Raw genomic sequence first — 18,605 nt, forward strand, 5'->3', positions numbered from 1 at the left:
CCAGTACATTTTTGGGGTTTTGAGTGGAGTGTGAGATTTGGCTTTTTGTTTCTCCACTTTTTTGTGTCATACTAATACAAACAAAAGACAAACATGAGAATGCCTAAACATTTGTAATTGCAACAATTTTCTGGGCAAAGTGATGCATCGTCTGACAGAAATACAGGGGTGCTAATATTTTTTGCCATGACTGTATGTACATTTTAGGAATGGATAGAAAGGAATAGAAACTATCTGGCAGGTAAAGCAGTTCCCTTATATATATTGCACAAATGTATTTAGCATTTTTCCTGGAGTTCAGCTTTAGTATGTAAGGTTTTTCATGGCTGCTTGCACTGTATGCTCTTAAATGTGTATCTGTCTCAACCCGCATTTTTCATTTGCATCCACTGAGGCACATCTCTCCCATCTTATTTGACTCATTATTCTGCTGTGTTATTGCTATCTTCTTCTTACAGCAACCAATTAGCTATTCACTTTGATTACCCATGGTGAAATACAGACATGAAAGGGAGACTTATTGGTTGCTATGGGAAACACAAAGCACTCCTCCTACACACAGCTTCAAGTTGGGAGCAATAGCACAGTGTATCAAAGAAGAAAGAAATAACTAAATGGGGGTTATTTACTAAAACCGGAGTGTGCAAAATCTGGTGAAGGTCCGCATAGAAACCAATTAGCTTCCAGGTTTTATTGTCAAAGCCTAATTAAACAAGCTGAAGTTAGAAGCCAACAAATACAGTCAGGTCCATAAATATTGGGACATCGACACAATTCTAACGTTTTTGGCTCTATACACCACCACAATGGATTTGAAATGAAAACGAACAAGATGTGCTTTAACTGAAGACTGTCAGCTTTAATTTGAGGGTATTTACATCCAAATCAGGTGAACGGTGTAGGAATTACAACAGTTTGCATATGTGCCTCACACTTGTTAAAGGACCAAAAGTAATGGGACAGAATAATAAGCATAAATCAAACTTTCACTTTTTAATACTTGGTTGCAAATCCTTTGCAGTCAATTACAGCCTGAAGTCTGGAACGCATAGACATCACCAGATGCTGGGTTTCATCCCTGGTGATGCTCTGCCAGGCCTCTACTGCAACTGTCTTCAGTTCCTGCTTGTTCTTGGGGCATTTTCCCTTCAGTTTTGTCTTCAGCAAATGAAATGCATGCTCAATCGGATTCAGGTCAGGTGATTGACTTGGCCATTGCATAACATTCCACTTCTTTCCCTTAAAAAAACTCTTTGGTTGCTTTTGCAGTATGCTTTGGGTCATTGTCCATCTGCACTGTGAAGCGGCGTCCAATGAGTTCTGAAGCATTTGGCTGAATATGAGCAGATAATATTGCCCAAAACACTTCAGAATTCATCCTGCTGCTTTTGTCAGCAGTCCCATCATCAATAAATACAAGAGAACCAGTTCCATTGGCAGCCATACATGCCCACGCCATGACACTACCACCACCATGCTTTACTGATGAGGTGGTATGCTTAGGATCATAAGCAGTTCCTTTCCTTCTCCATACTCTTCTCTTCCCATCACTCTGGTACAAGTTGATCTTGGTCTCATCTGTCCATAGGATGTTGTTCCAGAACTGTGAAGGCTTTTTTAGAGGTCGTTTGGCAAACTCTAATCTGGCCTTCCTGCTTTTGAGATTCACCAATGGTTTCCATCTTGTGGTGAACCCTCTGTATTCACTCTGGTGAAGTCTTCTCTTGATTGTTGACTTTGACACACATACACCTACCTCCTGGAGAGTGTTCTTGATCTGGCCAACTGTTGTGAAGGGTGTTTTCTTCACCAAGGAAAGAACTCTTCGGTCATCCACCACAGTTGCTTTCCGTGGTTTTCCAGGTCTTTTGGTGTTGCTGAGCTCACCGGTGCGTTCCTTTTTAAGAATGTTCCAAACAGTTGTTTTGGCCATGCCTAATGTTTTTGCTATCTCTCTGATGGGTTTGTTTTGTTTTTTCAGCCTAATGATGGCTTGCTTCACTGACAGTGACAGCTCTTTGGATCTCATCTTGAGAGTTGACAGCAACAGATTCCAAATGCAAATAGAACACTTGAAATGAACTCTGGACCTTTTATCTGCTCACTGTAATTGGGATAATGAGGGAATAACACACACCTGGCCATGGAACAGCTAAGAAGCCAATTGTCCCATTACTTTTGGTCCCTTAACAAGTAAGAGGCACATATGCAAACTGTTGTAATTCCTACACCGTTCACCTGATTTGGATGTAAATACCCTCAAATTAAAGCTGACAGTCTGCAGTTAAAGCACATTTTGTTTGTTTCATTTCAAATCCATTGTGGTGGTGTATAGAGCCAAAAATGTTAGAATTGTGTCAATGTCCCAATATTTATGGACCTGACTGTACATACAGAACTAGAGCCAATTTGAACTAGACTGGGAAAGTTTTGTTTTGTAGCAGTCTGCACTAACCTTCATCGTCACTGTCAGAATACTGATCCTCATGAGCATCTCCATTTTCTCGAACTTTCACTTTTTCCAACAGCTGTTGCAGCTTCTTTTCATAAACACTTCTAGTACTGGCTAAAAACAGAAGATGCAACAGTAAATTAAAAGGCATAATACCCAATATGAGGCATATGATTTGTGGTTTAACCCCCCAATATTAGCATTCAAAGCCAGAGCAACCTAACTGCAAGAAAGAATACTTGGTCTAAAAGAACAAACTATGCTTCACATAGAATATTTCATTTCAGTATAACAAGAGTGATTCTTTGAATGCAGGCAGAATGGATTTCAATGAATAGTGGGGGATCCTTTACTATAGAAAAGAAAGATATAAAAGGCTTAATTTTAAACTATCCTGTTGGCTGAGATAATCAGTAAGTTAAAATGTAGAATCAGTAAGGGCTTTTGACACAAGAGAACTCCCAGTAAGGTGTCATTTTTAGAATTATATTTATATTACATCTTGTTGGAAGGCAACATGTTTCTATATTAGACATTTATGGATTCTTACTGCCTGGTTGTCAAAGAACTATTTGGCCTATTGAATGTTATCTTGCAGTGTCAAGAAAAGCAAGTACTTACGACAGGAGGTGTAACAAAAGGCTGCATATCAAAATCCTCCTTCTGGGAATTCACACATACCCCTAGCAGTGGGGCATGGAGATAAGAGAGCCTCAGCCCAGACACCACAGTGCTATGCATAATAAAAGGCCAGAAGGAAGGAGCCAGATGTGATTGACCTGGGTCTGAGCATTGTTGGCAATACAGCAGTGCCCCCTGGTGGAGATGACCTACACTTCCTACACTACACTGGGGTAACCCTACACTTCCTAATGAATAGAGGACAGCCCCTTATGAGTTATGGATGCTTGCTCATTGGATGGAGAACTACACCAGGTGGGTCAAGGGTGTGTGTGTGGGTAATGCTTGAGAGGGCTCTTAAATACAGTGTTGGCCATGTCTCTCGCTCTCTGTGACTATTTTCCTACATGGGACCAGCTAAAAGATACTCAGCTTTGAGGACGAAATTACGCAACGTATAATCTTTACTATTATTCCTACATACTCTAATATTGGTTTAGGGTTTTTCTTTCTTTGTAAATAATTAAGACTTTGCTTCTTTGAGCATTGTGTTTGTTATTATAGCTAATATTGCAGTGTATTACGTCCTTCAATATTGTCAAAGATTACATATTTATTAATTCATTATAGGAACAGACAAGTAGTACATAATTGTATAATAAATAGGGAAATTCCAGAAAACAACCAACCCTCTTATTATTTATTTCATATCTAGAAAGAGATTTAACATTTGTATGACTAGATCATCTTCTTGTCCTGTTTGAACATTTGGACATAAGACCCTTCTCTATCCCATTTTCCAAGAGCGCAGTAGACCTTATAGATTTTAGCATCCACAAACAGTACATAGCTCCACAATGTAGTTCTCTGCACATGATGATGTCAACAGGAACACAAATCCCAGCATACGACCCTGAAACAAGCCTTGGGATACGGTCATGGGTAATAAAAGCTCTTACTACAGGAACAAAGTTATTAGAATGAAAAAGCTCACTAGCTTATTGGACCTGTGTATCTGCAGGCAACTTGTATAGGCCTCTCACAGATAAAAGTACAGAAAGAAATCACCCCTGCCATTACAACCAATTTGGACTGGCATTACAACCATTGAAAAAGAAAACTTCTATTAAAAAGACCTCCCATATGGGAAATTCTCCATTTTTTGGTACCTCCAGCCCTTGCCTTGAAAAAAAGCTCTGTCTTTCTCCAGACCACCACAGCCAAGCAATATCTTGGAATACAACTTACTGATAGTCTGGACCAAAAAACTATGATTCTTTGCTTTAGAATATACATGTTGACCTCCTTTATGTGGATGAAGATCATAAAAAGGAATATCCCACCCAAGATATTGTTTTTTGCAGATGTTCCCTGAAAATATTACCTAAACATTGGTTTGCACAAATTAAGGTCACTTAATATGCATGGAATAATAAGAGACCACAAATAGCTATGACTATACTTTATAGCGCCAAAAGGTGTTTGGAGGATTGGGTGTACCGATGTTCTATAGAGCCACTGCTCTTTAAAGAGGTCTTAATTGCCACTTCCAGGTTACAACTAAACTTTTAGTTTCCATGGATTTATGGCAGACAGAAACTTGTCATATGCTCCATGGTTGCCACAGTCATATCATGGATTAGCAAATGAACCATCAACCTTAACTGTTCATAACCTAAACCCTATGGAGAGAATGAACCGCAGTCACTCTCTCTATGTCCCCCTTGCTACCAGTCGGAGGCTTCCCTTGGCTCCCACCAAGGAAGCATTTTTTCATAATGGATCATAATGAAAATGTGACTTGCAACACAAATTTTCAGATTTTCAACTTCCCTACCTCTACCAACTGATCCCCCAGAGTTATGTTATACTTAAAACACAAGAAAACAATTATAAAATACTGGGGGGGCGTGTCCAAGATAGCAACCGGAGCGGCTGCATAATCCGGAGCTCCAGTACCTCGGAATTTAATCCGCTGCCATCCGGGCAGCAGCGGACCCTTGCTGGGCACTGGAGGCACCTCCAACATGCCATGCATCCGGTAGAGGGGTGCTGTGCTATATTGCCCCTCTCCGCGGCAACGGACGTCTGCGGCCTACTCCACCCAGCCCCGATTTCATCTCATCCAGGCCACAAAGTGAGTACAGTCGGCAAGGGGGTGGGCGGATGACCACCATCGGGTCCCCCCTCCAGTGATCCGGGGACTGTAGCTCAGCTTTAAGCCCAGAGGCCCCTCCCTCTACAAACACGGCCCCCACTGGGCCTGGAGTCCTGCTGTGGCCTACACTCTGCTGGCAGTGAAGCACCTGGGCTCCCTACACCCGTTCTGGAGGGCCCTCGAGCCAGCACACAGGGAATTCTGTGCTACACAAGCCCTTCTACCCTATCAGACCCCATAATAGGAGTTGGAGCCTGCATCTGGGTCTCTGGCCTTTACTAATAATACCTACCACAGCTTATATCCACTCTGCCTCTCCACATGTTGATCATCATTTTTACAATATAGAGATTTTGCGGAGACGCCGGATTGGAACTATAACCTTACACCTGTTCCGGGCGTTATAGGTCCCCTGGGGTTATAATCCTTGGCTATACAAATTTCAGTCGATCACCCCCAGGAGACTTCCTGTATGCCGTCCACCAAGAAAAAAAGTAGGGAAAATGCTCAAAAATCCCTTACGACATTTACTTAAAACACACGTGATTTGTAGCAGGTCTCAAGATAATACAGAACGAGCATCCCCATCCGGTCCCACGCAGAATACCGTAGCTAATCCATTAGCTCAGGACAGTGAATATGCACAGCAACGTGCAAAGGGGGACTTGGAATCTTGCTTGGAAACTATGTACACCAAGCTAGCTGCTAAGTTCCAACCAGAACTCCACAAGAGCACAAATGTTCTCTTTCAGGAAATAGCTGCGTTGGGCTTTAGAACTGACCGTTTAGAAACCAAACATGATGAGCTCAGCCTAGCTTATGGCGAACATTCCAGTGATAACGATTATTTACAAACGGCCTTTACACAATTGCAGGCACAGGTTGAGGATCTTGACAATCGCAATTGCAGGAATAATTTGCAAGTTCGGAGAGTCCCAAAGTCTGTGACTGACCTTTCACAAGCCACAACCAAGCTATTTAGGTCTCTCCTTCCGGACCACGACCCTAGGTCTTTTACTTATGACCGCATCCATAGAGCCCTGCGTCCAAAACCTCCTAATGATAAACCGCCTAGGGACATTGTTTTGTGTATGAAGGATTTCCTGTCCAAAGAAGACATACTCAGAGCTGCTCGCAATACCCCAACAATCGCCTTTGAAGGTTCAGTTTTGCAAACATTTCTGGTGACATTGTACTGCTGCAGTGATTGGAGACAATGACTGTCTGCTCTGATGACACTGTCACAGATCACCACTGCACTGGATGTCAGTGCAGCTAGCCACTGTCACAGATCACCACTATAGCAGTACAATGTCAACATAGTGACATTGCACTTAAACACACACACTTTTTCCCTTTACACTCTGACTTCTTACTACAGTTTTGATGGCTGTAGTAAGTAAATCAGTTCCCTCTCACAGCCAATTACTGATAGAGAGAACGGCTCAAAGGCTGCAAGCCTTTGTGATCACTGTGACTGGTCACAGTGACCAAATTAAATTGGCCCTGTACCCTAATCTGTGATCCACGGTGTGTGAGGAACACAGCGATCACAGAGTGTGCCGCTGCGTCCCCTAGAGGAGGCACATGTGGGAAGATGTATAGGTACATCTACCAGTATCGGGGAAGCCTTAACAATAAACTAATCTTATTTGATCCCTGTTGGTTTGACAGAGGTACAATTAAAAGCTCCTGACTTCTTGTATTGATCTGACAACACGGTGCTTCTGCTGAATTGAATTCCCTGGAGTCTTATCAGCCCTGTCTAGTTTATCGCTAAACTACAGAACACCTTCTACTTATGTTAAGAAGACCGGAAGATTTTCTGTAACCTTGTCCTAGTATTGTTACGCTAGGACAGGGTTACTGGCAGTATCACCTGGTGAAAATGAAAGGATAAAAGAAAACTAATGCAGCAACCATATCATCCAAAAACTGGTAAACTACAAATAGGATCAATTTACAAAGCTTTAAAAACACAAAGAAAAGCTTCACATCAGCCATGAGACTTGAAAAAAAAAAACGATCATCAAAAAAAAGCATCCTTAACCTGATGTTGTGTGATTGTGAATCAAACCCACCGTATTACATTTATGCTCTTGGATTTAGATAGACTTTTTGTTATATATAATATATTGCACTTTTATTAGTAAAGTATAACTACACTTTAAATTGTTACACTTATGAAGGGTTATCAGAGCTTGCTGCCCGACTCCCTGAAGATTTACAGAACTGTCATGTGGGTAGTGTCAGATGAAATATTTGCATACGTAAAATGGGTCCTGGATTGACCCCGTGCTTCAACAACTGTTCTTTGAGCTCCGTATTGCTCAAACTTCTTATGTCCATCTTCTCTCGGTTTTCCTGAGATCTCCAAGTGGCAAGAGCTAAGGAAAGAAATATCAGTATTAAAAGCAAATCAGCCAGGTAGAAGAACAAATCATTAGTTAGTACAGGGAAACAAACATTAATAGAATGAATGGAACAATCCAGGTTTTAACACTTTAATTTGCAAAGCTGTGCCAATAATATAACATAAAAGGGTTGTTGCCCAATCTGGCCAAAAAAATAAAGCTTTCATGTCCTTGGTCAACCTGCAAATACTTGGTTAAGATAACTGTGCCTGTATCAAGACTTGTATTCAGAATAATTATTTTACAGTCGTGTTTTCCAATTACAGTCTCATGTCCATTAGAAGGTTTAAAAACAAGTTACAGAAAAAAAATATGAGTTTGACTTCCCAGTAAAATTTGTTAACCTCTTAGCGCCGGTGCCTCCCGGCCCTTTAAGAGTTTCAGAAGCCAGGAGGCGGGCAGGGTTCTAGGGTCATGTGACTGCCGTGATTCGCCATCACGGCAGTCACATGATCGGAAAAGGTCTGGATCGAAAGGGCAGATCTGGACCTTTCTGTGAGTCATGGACATATGTGCTGGGAGCTCACAGGGTGCGTGCTCTCAGCAAACATGTATTTTCTAATTGCACGCAAAATATGCGGCCGCTCGGCGTCAAGGCCCAGACACCGAGAGGCTGCATATTTGCGTGCACTCGGCTAAAGGACAGCTTCAGTCAGGCTTCCAAAATTTTTAAATCAGTAGCTACAAATACTGTAGCAGCTGACTGTTAGGCCTTGTTCAGACCATACGTGCAGAAAAACTGAAACGGACACGTAGATTTCACTTGCGGAGACAACAGTTTACATCAGTTTTCATGCACACAGCAATGTGTTTTATACACGCGGCAGATTCCTGTGCAGAAAAAATCTGCAAGGGAGACTAGTATTATGGTGTGAACAGGGAGGAGAACAAATTGATTTTGTTTTGCCTTTCAGAACGCATGCAGAAAAATTGACGTCTTTGCACCATGGTATGAAAGAGTTCGGACATTTGCTCACTGCACTTGCGTGAACCACGTTGAGCCCTGTGAGTGGTCCCATAGCCTCCTGAGACCTGTGATGTGTCCCAGAAGGTTGCAAGCAGGGAGGGGGGGGACCTGAGTGGAAGTGAGAGCAGGTACCCACCAAAACTAGGTACACCCCCCCCCCCCAAAAAAAAAAAAAATAAGATGTTCCGCTTTATGTATAGTACACAACACAGGATCTTCAGTCAGTAAGCATCAGCTATAAGACTACCTTTGGGTTGGTGGATACTGGCAAAAATGAAAGCTACTGGAACATCCCCCCAAATAACTTCTACCTCCCAGAAAACCTTAGTTTTGTAGAAAGAAATAGGGAGAAAATAAAAATCTCTCAAGGAACAGAGGTGTCCTGTTCTGTACTCTAAGAAATGGATTTTACTGGTAGTTCGAACATTTTTTTAGTTGTACAGTACAGGACACAGGATCTTCAGTAATTTACCATGGGACACCAAAAAGGAATACAACTGAGGGGCTGGTCACGTGGCAAACAAATGTTATTACACTCATGTAACAAACTGGTCAAGAAGAGCTTGACAGAACTCAAAGCAGCTTATAACACCTGACACCATAGGAAGAAAGAGGCCATGATCTCAAAACAACTTTGTACTTAAAGTACAGCCAAAGCTCTTTTGGCTGTACTTCTGTGGATTATAGGAGAGCAGCTCTTTCTGCACTCCTGTGACCCATTTTCAGTGTTGAAGCCCACTGTGTCACGCTGAAGCCCACTGTCAGCTGACGTCACTCAGCCAGTCTAGGCTAGGGAAAGATCCCAACTTTAAAGTCAGGATCCACCCCAGAGTCTGGAGCAGCACCTGGCTCAGCCTCTCAGTGAAATTCTGAGAGCCTGAGCCAGCCGCTACCCTCCCTCCCCCTGCACAGTCCAGCACTCCAGTGATCATATGATTGGTGAGTTCTCATACTTAGAGCCGATAGGGAACAGATGCAGCATTGGACCAATGCTGCATCAACCTAGCGAAGTCAAATTTTGAAGGAAAAAAAAAAAAAAAAAAACGAAATGCCGTTCTTTTTTAATGAAGACAAGAAAGGCTTACCAGAAAAAAATGCCAACTCAGAACTTGCTGAGTAGAAGAAATTGTGATGAAAAAGCAATCACAGTCAGACCAGACAGAGAAAAATCCCTGTAAAATATAGTGGGGAGATGCAAAGGAGCCAACAGAAACTAAGATCTCATTGAATCAATGGGAAAAATACAGGAAGAACAAACAAATACAAAACACCACCATGTACAAAGGCCTCCATAAAAGAGTGGGCAAGTGGCCTCAAAGGAACTGCTAAAGCTGAGAGTTGACTCTTATGGTTCTCAAGGCCTAACCCTAATCCAGACCGAAAGGTGAAGTCAGATTTGACCCATAAGTACAGCCTGGCGCACCTATGCCTGATGAAAGAGCACACCAGCCCACGCTAGTTCCCGCGCATGCTCAGAAACATGCCGCACCCCGATGATGTCAGACGCCCAACGCTACTAGCTCTGGACATATTGGAGACCCAGCCAGGCTTTACCATCTATGCCTCACCTGTTGCAGTGCCTCCTGCTGACCGACCGGGTTCCTCTGCTCCCGAGCAGTCCTTTTTGGCAACTGACGTACCGCTTTTTATCCCTATGAGCAAGTTTAACTATAGGAAGATGTGAGTTGTTATACTAACCTTTTAATTAAAATTGTTATACAGTCTACAATTACAGGCGCTGTGTCCTTTGCTTTTATTTAACTAACACATCACCTTTAGAATAGGAGAGGCAAATAGCCGATTGTGGCTAGGTCACCATAGGCCGCAACATTAAATAGTGACGAAAGGTGCATCAACCAGGGGTCTCCAAACTTTCTAAACAAAGGGCCAGTTTACGGTCTTTCAGACTTATGGGGGCCTGGACTGTGGCCATTGGGAGTAGAAAAGGTCCCAATATCAGTGGGAATAAACAATGCTCCATCTTTGGTGTCAGTGAGAAGAATAGCGCCCTATTGTTGGTGTCAGTGGGAGGAATTGTGCCCCATCATTGATATCATTGGGAGGGATTCTGCCCCTTCATTGGTGTCAGTGGGGGGAATGGTGCAATGTATTGGTGGATGAAAATAGTGCCCTACGTGCAAAATTAAAGCAAGTAAAGACTGTGGGGGGGGGGGGGGGCAGCGGCTGCAGAATTGGGAACATGTTACTACCTAAAAACGGGTGGAACATGTAACATGTCGCCAAAGGTGAACTTATCCTTTAACTGTTCAGCAGTCATTCAGGTCTGGTCTCCAGCTGCACCCTCTGTATGCTGGAGACAGCTGGCAACGGCTGAGAAATGCCTGGGAAGTGAGGTCATCCCAATGGGTTACTATGGGGCTTCTGTTAGCTGCCTCTCCTGCACACTCCTACAGGCTGAAGCCACCACTGACAGCTCAGAGTGGAACAGAACCGAAGTGGCTGCAGAACAGGCAAATATAGTGATTTTTTTGTTTACAAGGCTAGATAGATTAGGCTTAGAATGTGCCTGAGATGAGGTTTAGAGTTAGTTAGAATTTGCCTTTATTGCCACTTTGAATTTTAGATTATTTTCGTGATTAGCAGCCAAAAATCTATAAAATACACCAAGCACTGTTCAGAAAGCAAAATCTTTGTTGTCCAGTGCAATGTAACAAAAAGCGCTTGCAGTGTACTGCAAAACAGGAGGGGTTAATGGCCATCCATGACTAGGTCACAACAGGCTGCTGTACCACAAGTTCACAGAAGGACATTACCAACCTAGGGTGTCGACTGAAAGAAACAGAGCTTATTTTGGGAAAAAAGAAAACCCTTCCTGAGCTGTTAGGTGACTGGAAGCGGGTAGAACCCATGGCTTTGCACCTCAAGATCCTCCATATACAGTGCTACAGCGGTAGTCAAAGAAGCCTTCGTGGGGTGAGCACTCTTAGCACCTGCAGCCCAGGGAGCATCCTCTAGCTCTGTGTGGTTTACCGATAGGAGCTAAAGGCTAGGCCAGTGTGCACCTGTGCAATAAACATGGGAAACTGAGACCTACACAGTGCTATGGCTGGGAGAAACACAATGGCACCAAGAAGAAAAAAAAAAAAAAAAAAGTGTACCTGAACCAGCACTCCTGCTCATGACTGGTGACACGTTTAATGTCTTGCAGTCAGTGTTCAGTTGGAATATTGGGATTGGAATGGAACATACTGGACCCAGGAAAAGGCCAAATTCGCCTTAGCAAATCATATTTCAGGAGCAGGATGTTAGAGGGACAAGGCCCATCCTGGCTTTACCCTTGCCCTTACAGGAATCAACCAATTCAGAAGCTGCATAAAGGAGCTGCAGTGGCTATGGTGCAGCCAGAAACGGTAACACAAAAGGAGGTAAGCTTCTCTCAGTAGAGAGAAGACATCCATCACCTAAGGACAGGGGTTATACAGAGAATTTTCCTGAAGTTTTCTTACCAGGGTCCAATCACCTGAAGGAAGCTGCATATAACCCATTGTTAATGGCAAAAGATCTTGTGTTCTGTACTGCAGGTGTCCCCAACCCCGGTCCGAGGCCTGCTGTGAGCTGGGCGACACGGCAGGGGGTTGGCAGCAGGCAGAGAGTGAAAGTGAGAGGCTGCACCACTCCTAAACCCCCCAGTCTGTGGAGGGGTTGTCTTCCACACAACTGGTCCCTGGCACTGGGGAGGTTGGGACCACTACTGTACTGTGCAACCAAGCAAGAAAGAATTCACATACAATTGATCACTACTCAATGTTACATAAGCAAGTGATAGAAGTTCAGCTGAGGGTATAGGACAAATATGACATCAGTTTATATGACAATTGTTGAACACAGTAGGACCTACTTTTATCCTATACATCTAAAAGTCAAGTAATTGTTTTTAAAAAAATAGAAACTTTTTAAATCGCCAAATATAACTAATTTCACATAATAGTCTAGATCAGGGGTACTGAATTAAAAACCCATGGAGGTCCAATAAGTAAAATTTTCTTCCAGCAAAAGTCCGAATCACATGTTCATGCAATTTCTCAGATCCTTCCCATCACAGCCCTCTCATTTTATACCACAATTCCGCTCGTTCATTTATGTCCTCAGTCCCTCACACATAACAGTCTCTCACTTCACATCTGTTTCCCCTTCACATTAGTGCCCACTGCCCCTTGACATCAAGCCCCTTCACAGCACTGGTCCCCCAACAGCTCTGCACCCCTTTAAATCTCCCACCCCACAGCACCTGTCCCTTTTACACAACAACAGCAATGGATGGAGGGTGGGAGCAGGGGGAGGCCGAGGTTAATTTTTCCTATTAACAAGCTGGTGATTGGATGCTAGGAATGCCCAGTGTCCTAGCAACCAATCACATGCTAGTTAATCTGGAAAGTTAACTCATGCAGCTCCTGCTCCTATCCTCCATCCAGTGTGGCTGTCCCTGGTCTAGATACACGAACAGCTGATGTACAGTCCAGTACTGAATACTTGCAAACTGTACACCATTGCTTCAAAACATACAGCATTGAAATCCGGCCATTTATTTATTTAGAAGTCATCACATGTTGCAGACATAATAGCCAAAAGGTAATTATTTTTTTTCAGAAATTAAAACAGATTATAGGTATATGGCCAAATTTAAATGTGTAGAGCAGACATTTTAACCACTTGCCTACGGTGGCAATGATTACATTTTTTGCATACATGTAAAACCTGCATTTTTTGCTATAAACCCCTCAAAAGGTTGTTTATGTCGTACTGTATATTTGCGCAATTATTTATCAAATGCATATTTTCTGGAAAAAAATACAAATAGATTTTAATATAAACAAATCATAGTATTCCTCATTTTTTGGTAAAATATAAAAGAAGGGGATGCATTGAGTAGATACCAAACATGTCAATGTTTAAATTGTGCAAAAACTGCAAAATAATATGGGATTCGAAACTCTCCTAGGTGGCGCATTAAAAAGCCTTTACAAGTCATCAATTTGGAGTCAACCATAAACAATGGCCCTATAATTATTGCTCTCACTATGACGTTCATGATGACACCTCACATGTGTGCTGCAATTGATGTTTACATACACATTGCTCACCCTGCACTGCGCTTTAATATACAGTGTGTGTGGAGATGTGCTTTAAAAAAAAAAAAAATTACATAAAATTTAAATAGCTGCATCCTTGGCGACACAAGCAGTCTGACCGACCCTGAAGTGACGCAATATGCGCTGTTTCCAGGGTAATAAGTTTCAGGTGGAATCAAGGAACGATGTTTCCCCAAAGTTCCTCCTGCTTTCACCAGGGAAGCAGTTGTTCTGGAAGAATGGCAGAGCCCGGCAACCACCATGGATAAGGGAAGGGGTAGCAACCCTTTTGGAGACCTTTTCTGGCTCTTGAAGCCATGTATCAAGCTGTGAACTAGCAACCATTTTAGTGCACATTGCCACAACGCACACGCGTGAATGGGACCTCAGATTGCTTATTTTAGAGCCCATCCTTAATAGTAGGTTTGAAGATAAAATGACAACATTTATAAAGAGAAATAAACAGGTGGTCATAAATAGGAATTATGCTGATATCTGGAGTATATGTGAGAGAAGCCAGAGGGATAAATCACTGAATAATTTATCCATTTATTCGCTTCTCGTCCTCCCCAAAAAATAAAATCTCTAAAAAAGGGAGGTGAATTCCCATTTTACACAGGTGTTCTAATCCTACTCTATACAAAACTAAAAAAAGTACATAATAAACTCCATACCAAAAATGTGATATGTATTAAAATGTAACAATCCTTATATGTGGTGGCAGCACACGTTTTGGGTTTTTATTTTTTTCTTTATGTCACCTGGCGATCAATCCAGTAACACAAGTTCTGTCTTAGGGTGTCTGCATTCTGGTTGAAGTAATAAAGTAAACAAACACCTTTGAACAGCAGCATTGTCAGTCTGGGGAGATGGTACATTTAGGCTACGTTCACACTAGCCTTGTTTTCAAGCGGCAGAAAGGCGTTTGGGAAGCGTTTTTACTGCTTCCCAAATGCCTCGGACAATTCTGCCCATTGCAGCCCATAGTGCTGTTCTAACAGGAGCGGAAGCGCCGCGGCAAAACGGACGCCTCTGGTCGAGTCAGGAGGCGTTGAAGCCTCCTATTCTAGTCTATGGTGCCACCCGGCCGGCGTTTGCGATGAGGTTGCGACGCGGTTGCGGGGCGTTTGCGGAGCGGTAGCACCATCCAAACTTCACTATAGGCGTTTGTGGGGCGTTTTTAACGCTTGGCAAATGCCTAGCAACCGCCGCTGAACCGCGCATGCAGCGTTTGCCGAGCGTTAAAAAACGGTCCACAAACGCCAGACCAAGGCTTGCCAAACGCTATAGGGGCGTTTGGCAAGAGTTAGTAAAACAGTCAAGTGTAAACGAGCCCTTACACTTGCAAATTTAGATGAGCTTTATAAGCAGTTACAGCAGTTTTTTTTCTCCATTTGGGATAAATTTACATAAATAAAAACTGGCCATTGAAAGCATCCCTACCAGTTTTAAATGGTTTGTCTCAACCTTCTAACTGCTATATTGTCTGGACAGCTTGGTCTGTTAAATTAAACCGAAAACTAACAGACTTACTGGCTGGATCACTAGGTGAAAATAAATGGGGGGAAAAAAGCCTTAAAATAAAAAAGACAACTAATGCAGCCATCAAATCTAAGAATCGGTGAGCTCCAATTTGATAAATTTTTGGCTTTCATACCATTGTAAAGCCAATGCAAATGGTGGTGGTGTGGATTGTTCTATGAAACCATGGGGGGAAAAAAAAAAAAAAAAAAAGTTGTATATATATATATTTTTTTTTTGTGATGCTTTTGTACCGCCTTTGTTTTTATACATGCATATAGCCAGACACATACTGTAAGCTGTCCATATACTGTTATTTTTTTTTTTTTCGATCGACAAATAGGTGGATAGAGGAATCCCTCCTACCAGAGCATTGTATTCTGATAGACACACCTGCAGCTGTCAAAATACACTGATTAGTGGTGGCAGCCACTGATCGAGAAAAGTTTTCTAAAATGTCTCTTTAGAAGTGGATCAAATGATCAACATCTGTTAAGCAGGGAAGGGCCACACACTGATCTAAATTCGGCTGGTCTCTGCTGAACAAGACACATTTCAATTAGTGTATGCCTAGCTAAAGAGACAAGCAGATTAAATAGAAATTCTAAACTGCTTTAATAGAGCTGCTTAACCGCTTCTCAAGCGCCCTATAGCAGAAACACTGCTACAGGGCGGCACGGGTGCGCAAAATCACGTATATATACCTGAGGGAGCCGTGATTTGATCCCCCAAGAATCAATCATCCGATTTAGGCCAGTGATGGTCGGCCTAAGTCGGATCATCAGTCCCTGTCCTATCAGGGATCTTCCTGTACTTGTGTTTACAGTTGCACATGTACAGGAAATGATTACATCTCTCTCCGGGCACATTCCGTCCCAGAGAGAGAAGAATCAACACACAGTGAGTAAAACAGCACAATTTTACAGTTAGATCACTTTAGGACACATTTAGCCCCTGGATCGCCGCCCCCCCCCGTTAACTCCTTCACTGCCCTGTCACCAGTGTCATTAGTACAGTGTGAAGATTATTTGCTCATCACTGTATTAGAGTCGCCGGTGACTTCAGGTAGCGTAAGCGTCAGTTAGCGCCCTTCCCAGATAGCATCAAATTGTATACCAGTAATCACATTTAACCCCTTGATTGCCAGAAACACGCTCACATACACAATAAACCTCTGATCAGATCAGCACAATATCAGCGTTCACATTAGTATGGTGTCCCCAAAAACACAGCGTTAGCAGGATCAGCTCTGGCACCTGCCACAACCTGCGTTTAGCCCCTACGTTTACCCCCCCCCCACTTCTCCCCTAGCAAGTGCAGGGTGAGTAGATCACGGTCACTTGATACATTTGCACACAAAAATCGCAGTGTTCGCAGAATCAGGCCTGATCTCTGTTAGCACTTGCCAGTAAATATTTTTGTAGTGGTTCAAGCAGTCCCTGACAGCCAGGTGCTCTTTTTCCCATGAGTTGCACTAGGTACCTATAAATTTAGTGGCCAAAATGTCCAACGAAAGGTACTCTAGTGAAGAGGCCTACAGCATTTTGAGCATGTCAGGTGAGAGCGAAGGGGAAGACTCCCTGACACAATCAGCCCCAGAATACAAACCTGTAGACAGCCGCAGCACCCTGACAGATAGCGCAGATGATGGAGAAGAGGTCCCTGCTAAAATCAGGCGTACCTGACCCCATTCCCAAGTTGCTGAGATGTTCCAAATGCATGATGACTCTCATATGCAGCAGAGTGCCAGTACTAGTGCCGCTCTACCTTTTGCAGAGCTGGCAAGCACCTGCGGCCTAGTACATCCTGGTCTTTCACATACCAGCACTGCAGTATCACTTGGTGACGTGGCAAGTCAAATCAGTGCAGTACAAGCTGGTGCAGTGGCGAGCACAAGTAGTGTACCACAGCCACCAAGAATTCTGAAACAGGCCTGTAGAGCCCCTAGTATCCTTCCGGATGTGCTTGCAAATCCTGATTGGCAGCCCACAAATTATGCAGCACCCATACTTCCTTCATTCTCTGCCCAACCCGAGATTCAGGCGGAAACAGCAAATTGAAATACTCCCCTTGATTTTTTGGAGCAATCAATGCATACAGAAGATCTGTATGCATTGATTGTTGATCAAAGCAAATTATATGCACAACAGTTTATCGCCGCCAACCCAAATTCAAACCTTACCAGACCATTCGCATGGAAACCCATTACGGTTTCTGAATTTAAAGTTTTTTTGGGCCTAACCCTCAACATGGGCATTACTAAGAAAAAAAAAATTAATTGCGGTTGTATTAGTCCACAGACCCGATTCAACATATATCCGTGTTTTCTGCTGCCATGGCCAGAATAGATATGACAGTATAATGCGTTTTATGCATTTCAACAACAACACACGGTCTTCCTCGGGGTGACCCTGAATTTGACCGGTTCCACAAAATTTGACCCCTCATAAATCACCTTAACCAAAAATTTGCAGATGTCTATACTCCCCAGCAAAACATCTGCGTTGATGAGTCCCTCATTAATTTTTGCATTCAAACAATTTATCCCCAGCAAGCGTGCCAGATATGGGATCAAGATGTAGATGTCCCATCTGGTGACGCTCATGCTCCCAACGTTTTTGGCCAGGCCGTCCAGCTGGCCGCTCTGACTGCCACACTTGTTTACTATACCCACTCATCACGCTGAGCCCTCGGCTGCATACAGTGCTCTAGCTGGAGGAACGCTCACATTTACTGGCTGCAGACACCAGACCTCCATGAATGAAGTCCATGATATGGACCCATTATACTTGGCACACTAACTGGAACTGGTGAGAGTATCTATAGCTATTAGCAGAACCCTGCATCTATTTTGATTGCGCAAGCGCCTAATTATCTATGGGGACGGTTTATCTAGCACTCCTTGGCTGATTGCAATTTTTCTGCCAGATATACATGGCTTCATTATACTCCCATTCCAGGCTTGCCATGCATTGATGTACTCTACTTAAGGTCCTTTATTTTGGTCCAGCTCTCTGCTAGCCATAATTCCAACTACACGGGTGTGTATCAACATCCATCAACCATTGGGTTTCATCCACTACAGCTGATGATACAGGAATAACGGTCCATTATATTAATACTGCCTTTCCAATATTGGGTGTTGCACCAAATCTAGGTGTCACGGATATACCCTATAACCATGTGACCACCATATATTGCAAACAAATTGACAGTTGAAGTATCATCTATTCTACTATTCATTTAAACAGATTGGGAAACTGAATGGACATTCATAGGATATATGTCAGGTATATTGGACTTCCTATAGAGATCAACTATTTTTACCATACCAGCGCTATTTATGCCTTGCTAATCAATTGCTTTTTGCTACAGTGACCAA

The 18,605-nt window shown here is 42.9% G+C and overlaps 1 protein-coding gene across 6 annotated transcripts in view; it reads right to left on the bottom strand.

Moving 5' to 3' along the window:
- The window catches only part of LEMD1 (LEM domain containing 1), a 201,257-nt gene that overhangs the window by 133,806 nt on the left and 48,846 nt on the right, over positions 1-18,605 (bottom strand). For 5 of the 6 annotated variants that reach the window (XM_089686358.1, XM_089686356.1, XM_089686354.1 and 2 more), the window contains exons 2-3: positions 7,502-7,618; positions 2,456-2,566 (exon numbers count right to left, since the gene is read on the bottom strand). In XM_089686358.1, the coding sequence (XP_089542484.1) occupies positions 2,456-2,566; positions 7,502-7,618 (228 nt within the window). The remainder of the gene's footprint in view (positions 1-2,455; positions 2,567-7,501; positions 7,619-18,605) is intronic. The other variant, XM_089686357.1, reaches the window with a different exon arrangement.

Source organism: Staurois parvus, unplaced genomic scaffold (genome assembly GCF_062004578.1).
Source record: "Staurois parvus isolate SC_StPar_1 unplaced genomic scaffold, SC_StPar_1.0 ptg000395l, whole genome shotgun sequence".
Classification (NCBI taxonomy): domain Eukaryota; kingdom Metazoa; phylum Chordata; class Amphibia; order Anura; family Ranidae; genus Staurois; species Staurois parvus.